The sequence below is a fragment of the Felis catus genome, chromosome A3 (genome assembly GCF_018350175.1).
Source record: "Felis catus isolate Fca126 chromosome A3, F.catus_Fca126_mat1.0, whole genome shotgun sequence".
NCBI classification, from domain to species: domain Eukaryota; kingdom Metazoa; phylum Chordata; class Mammalia; order Carnivora; family Felidae; genus Felis; species Felis catus.
The window spans coordinates 68,975,254-68,987,723 of NC_058370.1; the positions used below are offsets into that span (position 1 = coordinate 68,975,254).

The 12,470-nt window shown below is 35.4% G+C and overlaps 1 protein-coding gene across 33 annotated transcripts in view; it reads right to left on the reverse strand.

Annotated features, from left to right (window-relative positions):
- Positions 1 to 703: 703 nt before the first annotated feature.
- The window catches only part of NRXN1 (neurexin 1), a 1,127,382-nt gene continuing 1,115,615 nt past the window's right edge, over positions 704 to 12,470 (reverse strand). For all 33 annotated transcript variants that reach the window (XM_019827182.3, XM_019827181.3, XM_019827189.3 and 30 more), the window contains one exon: positions 704 to 4,234. In XM_019827182.3, the coding sequence (XP_019682741.1) occupies positions 3,927 to 4,234 (308 nt within the window). In that variant the 3' untranslated portion in view covers positions 704 to 3,926. The remainder of the gene's footprint in view (positions 4,235 to 12,470) is intronic.

The window sequence follows — 12,470 nt, forward strand, 5'->3', positions numbered from 1 at the left end:
TAAAACTCACAAAGAGTAACTGATAGGTCATCTCATTTCTACAGTCACTTTGCTTTTGCAAAAAAAAAAAAAAAATGTGGGAAATGAAAAAGTATATTCCTTTACACACTTGTTTTTTGCATTTTTATTTTTCAAATAGCACAACCTGAGCAAACATTTTTAACATGTTTTCTTGAATTTATTATTATGGAAAATAATAGTATACAAGTAGCCACCTTTTCTTTGCACTTAGTTGTGCAAGGCACATTAGTTCTTGTTATCCTTACTACCCTATGGGGTTGGTATCATTACCCTTAATTTACTAATGAGAAAAGTGAGTCAGAGAAGTTAGATAACTTGTAGCTAGTAAATGATAGTATTGGAAATTAATCACAGATTTATTTAAATTACACTGCTTTTTATAGAGAAAAATCTTATGTATGAAATCAGCATCTTCCTGTTGTTTTTAACTGCTTCTAGGAGTTTGCAGTTTCCTGTAGAGCAAGACGGACAAATACAAACAAAGGTACATTTAGTGGCTGTATTGTTAAGTGTATGAGGGTAGACATGCTTAATGAATATCAAAACCCAGAAAAATAGAGGCAGTACTCTTCTCCTGGTTGTCTAAAGGAGAGGTTTTCCTTTCAAATTCAGTCTTCCTTACTGGGCCACTTGGTCCCCAAATGGTGCCGCATGTACTTTTTTGAAATCAATAAATCCACAGTTGTATTAAGAAATATTTTATTAACAAAACAGTAAATTCCACTTGCTTAGCATTTCCAATAATGGAGAAATTGGCCTTGCAACAGAAAAAACAAAACAAAACCCTTAGATACCCAATCACACAAAGCACTAGAAGGGTGGGGTCATGTGGCCTTTCTTTGATGTTTTGGGGATTGACCACCTCACACATTATTGTAGTATTTGTTTTTTTGTTTTAAAAAGGCAACACATTACATGGATAAAAAAGAAGCATACTCAATCAGAAAAGTTACAGTCTAGAGATGTAATCAAATTTATGCCAGGTAGTGTGAAATCCTGTTAACTGCCAACTATTCATGGAACCCTGATACATTTGGTATGAAGATACTTGGGATCTTATTCATGTCTTTTTTTTCTCTCTAGCTCATGTTCCTCTCTTTTCTTTCTCCATTCAAAAAGAAAGAAAGAAGAAAAAAAATTGCTAGATTTTGTGTACGCCAATAACATTAGAAATATTTTTACTGACAATATTAGATCATTGCATGAAATTTTAAAATTTATGCTGGAAAGAAATATTGAAATCAACCCCAACAACATCCTTCATAGATATACTTCTTATAAATACCATTATTTATTTTCTATCATATTTTAGAATCTTTCCAGATGGAAACTAGTTTGAGTTCAATAGAGCAAATGGAAAAGCAACCATTTCTTTGTAAAACCTCAAGATGTAAATTAGTGGTTTCATATTTACCTTCTTATTTCACTGGCTTTCCCTGAGTAAGACTGAATTAGAGAAAAAAAAAAAAAGACATGAATTCTTAAAGCGAGCAAATTAAAAAAAAAGAAGAAGAAAATCTGAAACACAAGTTATGGATACTAAATTTTAGTTTTAAACCTCCACTTTCTGGGTCATGAAAAGCCTTTTAGACTTTTCACACACCACAATTACTTGGCAACCATAGATAGTGGTGATTTGCTATGAATTATACATATTTCTAAGGTGCTGTATGTCTGAAATCCAGGCCACTTCTTGGCTTTTTTCATCAACTGAAGTATCGCGAAAGATGTTTTGCATTTTTTGCCTTTGCTGATTAAAGCTCATGGTAAAGGTATTCTCTTTTATGAAATCTAAAATCATTCTTTTAGGAGATGTTAAAGTAATGCGACCAATTTTTACTGAGGCATCACCTTCCAATCTAATAATGTATTTCCTTTGCATTACCTGCTCATATTAATTTATTGCTATGAACATCATTGAAACAATATGCAAAAACAAGTGTGTCATCTATACTTTTCTATCGCTTAATGTGTGTTAAACTAAAACTATATTTAATGATACATATGTAAAACCAGAAAAGTTAAAATATGGTCAATAATCAACAGAGAATGATATTTTTAGATGGATACTAACACAATTGTTGAAAATACTTTCTTAGTTGAGAAAATGTTTACTTTCCAAAGTATTTATCATGCACATCAGGTTCAGAGTGTGTGTGTGTGCGTGTGTGTTCGTGTGTGTGTGTGTGTGTATATATATATATATATATATATATATATATATATATATATATATATATGATTTTATTGGAAACAAAGTTTTCAATTGCAGCAGCCAGGGTTAAGCTGTAGATTAACCAATTTTGCTTCTGTAACCTCCCAACATAATGTTTCATATTCATGCAGCAATACACCAGTGATATTCTATTTGGTAAGAAAAGGTTCCATTTCATTAGGGACTAAAATCTTCCCAGGGTTTCTTGGGAGCATGATCTCAATGAAGCAAATCACCCCATTTGTCACTAATACCTTGGCACAACTATCTTCCTTCCTTCCTGCTTTTCAATTTGTCAGTAAATATTTGCTGTTATATATATGTTCAGGTTTTCCATCATATCTGATGGATTCCTCTGGATGTGTGTGTCTGTGTGTGTGTGTGTTTGTGACTGTAAATGGTGAAAATATATGAAAAATGTGAGTATTTGGGGGAGAAAAGAAGATTATAAGATACATATGTATATATTTTACCTTCTAATTCACACCTTTCATACAAATACTAAAACTTAATTGCAACAGAATGAAGGCTGTACATGTTAGAAAAAAAAAGTAGCTGAGTCTTTTTATATACATTCATACATATCTTCCTTAGAATAAACACTACATTGTAATTTTTTTTAAAAAAAGTAAGTAATTGTGGCAATTTATAATGGTGGCAAAAAAACAAAAACCAAAAACCAAAACCAAAACCCTGAAATAATTGTTGCTCCGATGTCATAAAACTCCCTATACTTAGCAACACTTATAACATTGAATTTACCAAAAATGGCTGAAGAGCAGAGATATATTTTGCATTTTCTATACAACAGGCTATAAAACGTCACTTATCACAGTCCAGAAAGCACACAGAGATGGATTTTATATAAACATATGTAATAACATATTAAGCGTGCATGAAAATTTCCCAATGATTGCATCTATGCCCTCTTGGGTTTTTTTTTGTTTGTTTTGAAATTTTAGTGTGAAAATGTGCCTTATATTTCACATTGTTGAAAATAAGGCCTCCATACTTTTTTATTCTCTCACAACCAGAAAGGGGCTTTTTGAATGTGTTCCTACACAAGTCTTCAAAAAAGCCAGCACTTTGTTTCAAATGCAAGTTCCAACCACTGTTCCAGCTGCGCCAGGGGGTAAACCCAAAGGTTTGCAGTTTGGGTCATTCCAAATGACACCGTCTTCTCTGGCAATCGGGCTAACTGACTTCTCAGGAAAGCGCTAGCACTTTGGCTAAATCCAGGATCATAGGTAGCTTCTTTTTTTTTTTTTTTTTTTTTTTTTTTTTGGTGTGTGTGTGTGTATGTGTGTGTGTGTTGTGTGTTGCGTTGTTTTTGTGTTGTGCCTTGATGTTGTAATACTCCTTTGCTTTATGAATGCGTGCGGTCATCACTGTCTTTTAGAAATGTTCCAGCAACATAAAGACAGGCAGAGTAAATGAAAACACTGTGGATGTTAGGGAATTTATTGGCCCCTGTTTGTTTTTGTTTTTGTTTTGTTTTTCTTTCTTTTTTGGAGAAACAAGAGCATGAGATACTTGTTTTTATTTTTTTAAAAACAGTCTTTCCTTCCTGATTGCATTCCCTGTCTTCTTTTGTATGTGCTTCGTAAAAAGGAAAGTAAATAAGTTTATATTATGTCTCAGATAAAATGAAGACTATTTCTATACAAGGGTCTTTTTTAAGATCTTGGGATCAGACGTAATACTCTTTATCCTTGTTTTTCTTATTTTTGTTGGCGCTTTTCGCACTGCTGGGTTGTTTCTCCTTTACAACAGCCCCGTTGGACTGTGCTGAGTTACTGATGTAGTTTCGACTCTCGTCCACATGATACGAGCCTTCATCCCGGTTTCTGTACTTGTACATGGCATAGAGGAGAATGAGAATGCACAGGGCGGCGGCAGCTACGATCCCCACCACCATGCCTGTGGTGCTGCTGGACTCCCGAATCACTTCCGCTGAGCCTGGGTACGGCTCTCGCCCGCCTGCTCGGGTTGGGTTAGCTGTAGGAAAGAAGGGGAGAACAACGTAGTGTGATTACTGAGTTCACCGAATGCCCAAGAGCTATATTAACATGTACCATCTATTTGCATGCCTAAACGAGTAACACCTACGGCTTTAGGAAAGGTATTCTGCTGCTGCAATCCCTGGGCCTCATGGTCACTAGAGACTAGGGACTAGGAATCAAAGCACTTGGGGAGAGATCTGTTGCCATCTTTTCTTTATCAAAGATCAATTTTATTAACATGATATTGTAAGTGCAGCCTCAAATAAGCTTCTGTAGCTCTTAAGGGCCACGTTGATGTGTTAGGTGAAAAATTATAAACCCAACATGGTAAATACAATCATAATGACACTACCTTATACTATCAGAGGGTATTAATTTAACAACCAAATTGAGGTTCATATGGAACACTTGGGCTAGCTCTGGAATCTGAATTATTATAGCTAAATTTAGTATTATTTTAGAAGTCATAGTGCCTCATTCAGTAATGAATACAGTATTGAACAAAAAGATAATCTAGGCATTTTGAATAGACTAATTGCTTGCTTGTAAAACCGTGATGTCAGTCACAGTTTACAAACTAAAATAAAAATAAATCCTTTTGTGTTGGAGGTTTTATTCACATAAGTATATATGTATCATCCATTCATTAGCAGTGGTTGAGTGATGGCCAAAACTAAATTTGGGAGGGGGAAGTAGGAAAATATTTTTCTCTCAGTTTTATAGGCTATCTAGGTTGGGTATGAGTCAAATTTCAGTACTTAATAGATAATGAATAAAAGACTGGCTTGCACATTTTTCTTCTACTGGCAAAAATCTCATTCAGTGTTTCCAAAGGATAAATAAAGCTCTTCCATGAGTATAAGAAATGGATTACAGGGTGCATTAATATCTTCTCCAAGGCATAGTTAGGCACCGAAATTGGGGATAAATGGAGAGAAAAAGTCCTGGGATTTAATTTGTAAATGGGGGTGGGGCACCTATTTTTCTCTACACAATAAACTACTTCTTTGAAAGAATTTTTAGAAGATAAGCAACTGTACAGAGATAAAAATCTGTCCTATCTCTGACCCTAGGTCATTTTCCTCTATGGTTTATGTTTTCTTTCTCTAAATCTGTGTCCTCTCTTTTGTCTTACAGAAAAAAAGATTACTTTTCAGATGTAGTGGATTAAAAATGCTATAATTTTCAAAATATTATTTTTTTCTAAATTAGGCAGCATGAATTAAAATAATCTCAAGGTTGTATATATATCAGATATATAGGTATATGTGTGTGTGTGTGTGTGTGTGTGTGTGTGTGTAAGTTTGTGTGTTTATAGAAATTGAACAGTTCAAGAACACTAAAGTTGTGCTTTTACTATACTACTATTAAACATCATTTAGTAGCTATTTTTTAATATTTTTACAAAATTTCCTATTTAATACTGGGAGTAATTTATCAGCCATAGCTCTGTACTGCTTTGTAATTCCATTTCCGAACATCACCAAGGTTTCTTCTGCCTAAACGTGGGTTTCTTGCTGTCACTTTCCTTTCCTTCCCCAAACAAAGCCTTACAAATATAGTCACTTACAAAGTAACAGCTCTTGGTCTCAAAGCAGCAATATGCTGTGTTCTGGAGCTGTAAAATGTATCAGGTGAAACCTTTCTATGCTGAATATGTCACTGCTTGTTTTACAAAAGCCCATGTAATGTTGCTGAATAAAAAGCCTTGGAGTTGCTCCTGTGGCCAAGGTGGAACCAGACAAAGACTATAATCCACAGCATTTGATTACAGGAAATTAATTTCCTCTCAAGAAGAATAGAATGTACTGCAGGAACTCTGTCACTACCTCACAAACCAGAGGCAGCACTTTCTCTTTCAAATACAGTCATCTTTGCCAAAGTCTGCCAATTAACTCAGCTGCTAACTTTCGCTAAATGACAACTTTTTACTTGCTCATTTGTGGATCACTCTTTTAACATGGTGTCTCAAGAGCTAAAGAAAGGATTTTATTTAAATGTTACCTAAATCTTTTCCCCCAACCTGATGGTGTGTTTTTATTTTAAACACATGTTCGTAATTATCTCACTTTGTCTGTCAGAAAAGAATAGGGAGAATGGAGACAAAATCCTAACCATATAGTTCATGCTAGGAAGACTTGAGAGTTTTAAAGAAATGCAGGGTTTAAATGTTCTATACTAAGAATGTATATGTTCATTTTTTTCTAGTTAGGATTTGGTATCCTAAATGGACTACCTTATCCAAGAATTGTAATCTTATTTTTATCTGCTCAAATATTTATTTATTATTTTATTTTATTTACCAATTTACTTATTTTTTTTGAGAGAGAGAGAGAGAGAGAGAGAGAGAGAGAGGCAGAGGAAGGTGGAGAGAGGAATCCCAAGCAGACTCCGTGCGCAGCACGGAGTCTGACTTGGGGCTTGATCTCACAACCTGAGGATAATGACTTGAGCCAAAATCAAGAGTCTGATTCTTAACTGAGCCACCCAGGCACCCCACTGCTCAAATATTTCTAATCTATGTTCACAACAACTGTGTAGGCAGCACAGCAGCCACAAATTGATATCAACAATTGATGTTACAAGAATGAGATGTAAAGACAAAAAGCAAAGCCTCAAACGCTTCAAGTCTGCCATACAGGCATTTGATAAACACCTCCTATTTAAGGAAAATACTTGCCTTTTTTTGCAACTCCAGCCAAAACGTTGCCTAAGTCACATGCAGGCCTAAAAATATCTCTGTAACCCATATGTAAATAAAGATTCTAAATATCGTTTTTTAAAAATAACCTACCCAAAATGCTAAAACCCAATGATAAAACATTTTATCCTTTTTTTCCCTGATTCACATTAAAAAATTAATAGCCACCATTGATATTATTATAGGCCTGTTTGGAATATGCAGTTGCTTCCATGTCTCACTGATTATTTAGTAATTTTTTTCTGTTTTGGTTCAACTCTGAAGGATAAGTGACATTTTTCTTAACTTTTGTGCTAATATCAGAACTATTTATACACTAAAGACATCTCTCCCAGATGTACAATAAAAGGCTGAGAAATTTAAATACATTTATGAATTATAAATGTGACTTCACTTATTGTTATTAATGGTTTATTTTGATGATCACTGGAAAACCTCTGAGGAAATTTCATATTAAATGTAGAGAAGAGTAGAAATGGTTCAAAAGGCTAAATGCCTTCCTATATAATTTGACTACAATTTTATATCAAAGAGAAACTCAGTCCTCTCTTAACCCTTTATGACAATGAGAAAAAGGGAATTTAATCAGCAAAATCCATAGCCAATTCTTTTATTTCCTGCATTTGAGAATTTTGTATTCCCTTTACATTCCATAATACATTAAATCAAGACATTTTAAGTAAATAAAACAATCTATATGTTTTCTCAGCAGTGCTAAAAAAAGCAAACAAATGAACTAAAATGTACTTTTACTCTATCTCCCTTTCTCTATCCCACCATGTGATGAGAATATTTTAAAAGCAGAGAAGAACACTTGAAAACACTTATAAAAAAGAGAGTAGGGGAGGGAGCTAAAGGCATGGAATATGTACAAATTAGCAGTAATTTGTACTGCTTACAGGTAAACTGTAACTGACTTAGAAGTAAAACGAAGCTAACTGGACCAGAAGCATAAGGGGCCAAGGTCCATGGAAAACGTTAGCAGGACTGGGGATGGGTATTATATAGGCCAAAGCATGTGAGTATCCTTTGGTGTGACTGGAAACACAAGTTAAGCTTTCAACTGCGGTGGTGGCACACATACTTTGATTTGAGGCTAGGTTGCAAGCCAAAAAAAAAAAGAGTAGATGAAATATCCTAAGTGTTTATGCCCACTTATATCCTATTTCAGTGATTCATAAAGTAGAGAAGCATTGTGAATCACACACAATTTATGCAAACACTGAAACAATAGATTATTTTACTCCCATGTAATTCATGCCCATCATCACCTACCCTCAGAATCAACTGGAATGGAGTGTAAATTACAAGGTCTACTACCTGTGGGGAAAACACATATGCACACCTGAATGGCATTATGAAGGTTTTTGATTTCTGCTGGCATTTTTGCCTAAATGATGCAGAAGCCATTTACTGCATGGGCAAGGACAAAAAGCTTTCTAAAGGGTTATAACCTCTTTTACAGAAGCTACTTGTCAACTAAATGGCTATGAAAATAATCATGAGGCTCATGGACAGGTAAACAGGGTTATCATAATGGACAGATGAGGGGTGCCTGGGTGGCTCAGTTGGTTAAGCACCTGACTTCAGCTTGGGTCATGATCTCATGGTTTGTGGGTTCGAGCCCCATGTCAGGCTCTGGGCTGCCAGCTCCGAGCCTGGAACCTGCTTCGGATTCTGTGTCTCCCTGTCTCTCTTCCCCTTCCCCACTCACGCTCTGTCTCTCTCTCTTTCTCAAAAATAAATAAAAAACATAAAGAGCAGATGAAAACTGGTTCTTTAATTCTCTCTTTCTCTATCTCTTTCAAATATTTGGCAAGATCTGAGGGTCTCTACATAGTCTTTTTTGGCCCTAATTAATAAGGAATCCTGTATGTTAGCTCTGTGAATTTTCTTGTTTTTCATTGATTGATACCATGATTATTTATGTAGGCATAGTATTTCATGTATTAGGACAGTTATTAACATATTTCCACATCACACCCTAACCCAATTTATCATATCAGATAAAAATTCATTATGGAAAATGCACAGCAAATGTAAAAGACACACTCCAGTGCCTTGTCATATAAAAACATTAATAAATGCATTTGTTGCTTTCATAAAAAATTAAAAAGTAAACTATTTAAAATTCTAACTTATCCTTAAGTTTGCTGAGATAGTTATTTTAAACTACGAGGACAGGAAAAGAAATTGTCCTGATGTATGTTCTTTCTTTATTTTTGACAGTCTTTGGCAGTGCATCTGTGAGAGAGCATCATTTCCCCCAAATAAGAACTCATTTAGATCCAGTTAAAAAACACCATGGAACAAACATGTTTAAGTGATATATTAAGCTACAGCAGAGAACAGAACGGAGAAGACTGTGGCAGGTCTCATTTCTTACCAGCTCCTCTGGCGTCTCTGCCACCGACTCCACGTTCCTCTCTGTTCTTCCTTCTACGTCTTCCCCCCTCTCTACCTCTTCTGTGCATCTCTCTCCCAGTTCAGCACTTGTCCTTGAAGGTGGCCCTCAGACAGCACAGTGGGCCAGCAAGGTGTTCAATGAGTAACAAAACTTATTGCCAAGTTCCTAATTTCAAACCACAATACAAAATAGTCCTTACTGGCCCCCCCAAAAAGTCTAAATATGATTGTCTCATCAGAACATAGTCTTTGTGTTTCATATTGAAATGCTTTACTTTATAATACAGCCTTCTAAATTTGTTTATAGAATACAATTATATGCCATATATATGTATATATATATTTATTTATAAATGCTATTTTATTACCAATTTTAAAAACTTTTGTTATGCAGATGAGGATGTGTGAGGAGCACATTAAGTCATTAAGCTTTGCACTGGGGTCTATATTTATCAGTTTGCCACTGTTTGTATCTAGTCATAGCCTTAGTTTATGCAAATGGGGAGTATAAAGCCCACGTTTATTTAGCAGGATAATTCCCAACTAAAGTTCTAAAATAACTATGCATTTTGGAAGGTAAATTTTTGAACATTAGTCAATTTTTCCAAAGAGGTTTCACTTTGCAATGGAAAGTGTTTGGCATCCTTTGGTTATTCTTTCTGAGACTAGAAAAATAGCAATCAGGTATTGTTATTAAAAAATAAAACTGCACTTGATGTATGTTTTTATGATCCTGCACGAGAAATGATGCTTACAGTCCTAATTCCTGTCACATAAAATGACAGTTTGGTGGGTGGTGGGGCCTTATATTTCCATTGATGAGTACACTAAGGCAATAACCATGCCATTAGATGCTCTTTTTATCACTCAAATTGTCATTTTTATGAAACTATTTTGTATACTTGGATGAGCTGTTCTTTCACTGTAATCTTATTATATTTATGTTGTTTCCAAACTTAGCTTTGTAGGGTGAGATTGCAGTTTCTAGGCAATTCTTAGTGCTGGTTTTATTTCTTCAATATAGACTGTTAGTGTATAGGTACGTCATCAACCATGACCCTGTCACATCAAGGATGAAGTAACAGTTTCATTATATGCTGAACAATGAAAAATAAGCTTTTGGGTTTTAAGAAAAAAAATATAAGATATTGCCAATTTTAAGAAATAGTAAAGAATAAAATACACCAATGGTTAAAAAAAAAAACCCAGAATATGAGCTATACATTTCAGATCAGTAGGGGTATATAACGGATTATAAAACTCTGCAATGTTCAACATTTATCATTCTGCTACTTGGAATTGTTAGATAACCTGCCTTACAATAATCCTTTTAAAAAACTACTGGCAAGATGCATTTATTAAATTTTTTTTTCACTGAGAGTCTTTGACCAGTCTTTCTGGTTTTATCATAAATTAAACTAAAAGTAATCAATTTTAAATTTCTTTCTCCTCCCCACCTAGGAAAAAGAGCTGCCTAAAATGATCTCATTAGAACAGAGCACTGTACTGTGTTTTAATAGATGTGGAAGTTATTATAATTCTAGGCTAGTCTTCAAAATGGTTTCAGATTTATGGGGGAAGATTTGACTTTTCCAGTACCCAGTTTCATTAATACTGTGAAAAGAAAATTGAAATTGTAGGCTCCTGGGGTGTTTGTGAATTGAGATTAGCACAGTTTTGTTCTCCATCTCTAGAAAAATAAAGTTTATTATTTTTTCCATTTCTGTGCTTCAATACAACATGGGTCAGAAGAAACAATTACAATGCAGTCACTCACAAGAATGCATGTTTAAATGACACAGCTGCAAGAAAGCAGGTAGGCAATGATTTGCATGGCGTGCACTAATTTCAATTCATACTATGGTTGTCTGAGAGGTGATGAATGCTGGATGTTTCAAATCCCTCTCATTTTCCCTTCCCATCAACTCCACCCATGCCTTGCACATTCAGAAGTTTGCTCAGGCAGGTCAGACAAAACGCTTGAGAGAGGACATGTGTGACACATCATAGCCCTTCTAATGAAATGGAGATTCAGAAAGGACTTGGAAATCAATAAGCCTTTGCCATCTGTGTGGCTGCCAGGTCTAACATTTTCCCCTGCTACCTTCAAAGGCACAAAGGCACATGTTTAAGGGGAAGTACAGAGGCCACCACTGGGGGACTGAGGGACTGTTATCTTCACCAGGAATCTAGGTACTATGTGGGAAGGGACACTGGCCACAGAAAAACTCATCATGTGCCTGGAGGACAGAAAGCACCAAATAGAACAAGCTACTACCTCAAATGGCACCACATGGAATTAAAAAGGCGATGGACAATCAAACCCTGTGTGACTTCAGTCAAGTGAAAACTAATTGAAGAACACATACATTCTCCCTCATCTCTGGGGCAAGCCATAGGATCATGGCATTTACTGAAACCTGTTCTTCAATCACCTTATACTCTGTAAACTATGTGTCTATAGCTCAATCTTCTTCAGGCTTCATACACTTTTACATGGTCATTGTGCCCATAAGGCTTTATTAGAACGCTTGAAAGTGTCAAGTATCAATGTGACTACCATTCTCCTGGCCCTTTATGATCTGCCCACAGCACAGCTACCGACTCAAACTTCTCTTCCATTTCTCTCAAAGGAATTTGCAGTCATAATTTTATTATGGCAATAAATAAAATTGGCCAGTTCCCACAGGCCAATAAAGTTCTACCTACATGGCTGGCTCATAGGATCTTTTTCATCATGCCTAGCTGAATACTACTTATTCCTCAAAATTAGCTTGATGCACCATCTTTTGTGAAGTTTTCTAAGAATATTCACTCTTTCTGTCAACTATTATATAGTGAAGTATAGTTATGTTCCAAGGACTTTACTAGGCCCTGAGAGTATAGATAGATAACCAAACACACTTGACATCTGCCCTCATGGGCCTTGATATATAATGAAGGAAAGAGACATGCAACAAAAAATCATGAAGTTAAAGTTGATACAACAGTTGGAGCCAGCATGTATGATGAAAGAAAATGGTAGCTACCACACAGGAGTAGAACAGGGGTTTCTGATTTAGACTGGGGAGTTGGAAAGACCTTTCTGAGTTTGCGACATTTTGGGTGAGACAGGGAAAAGGAC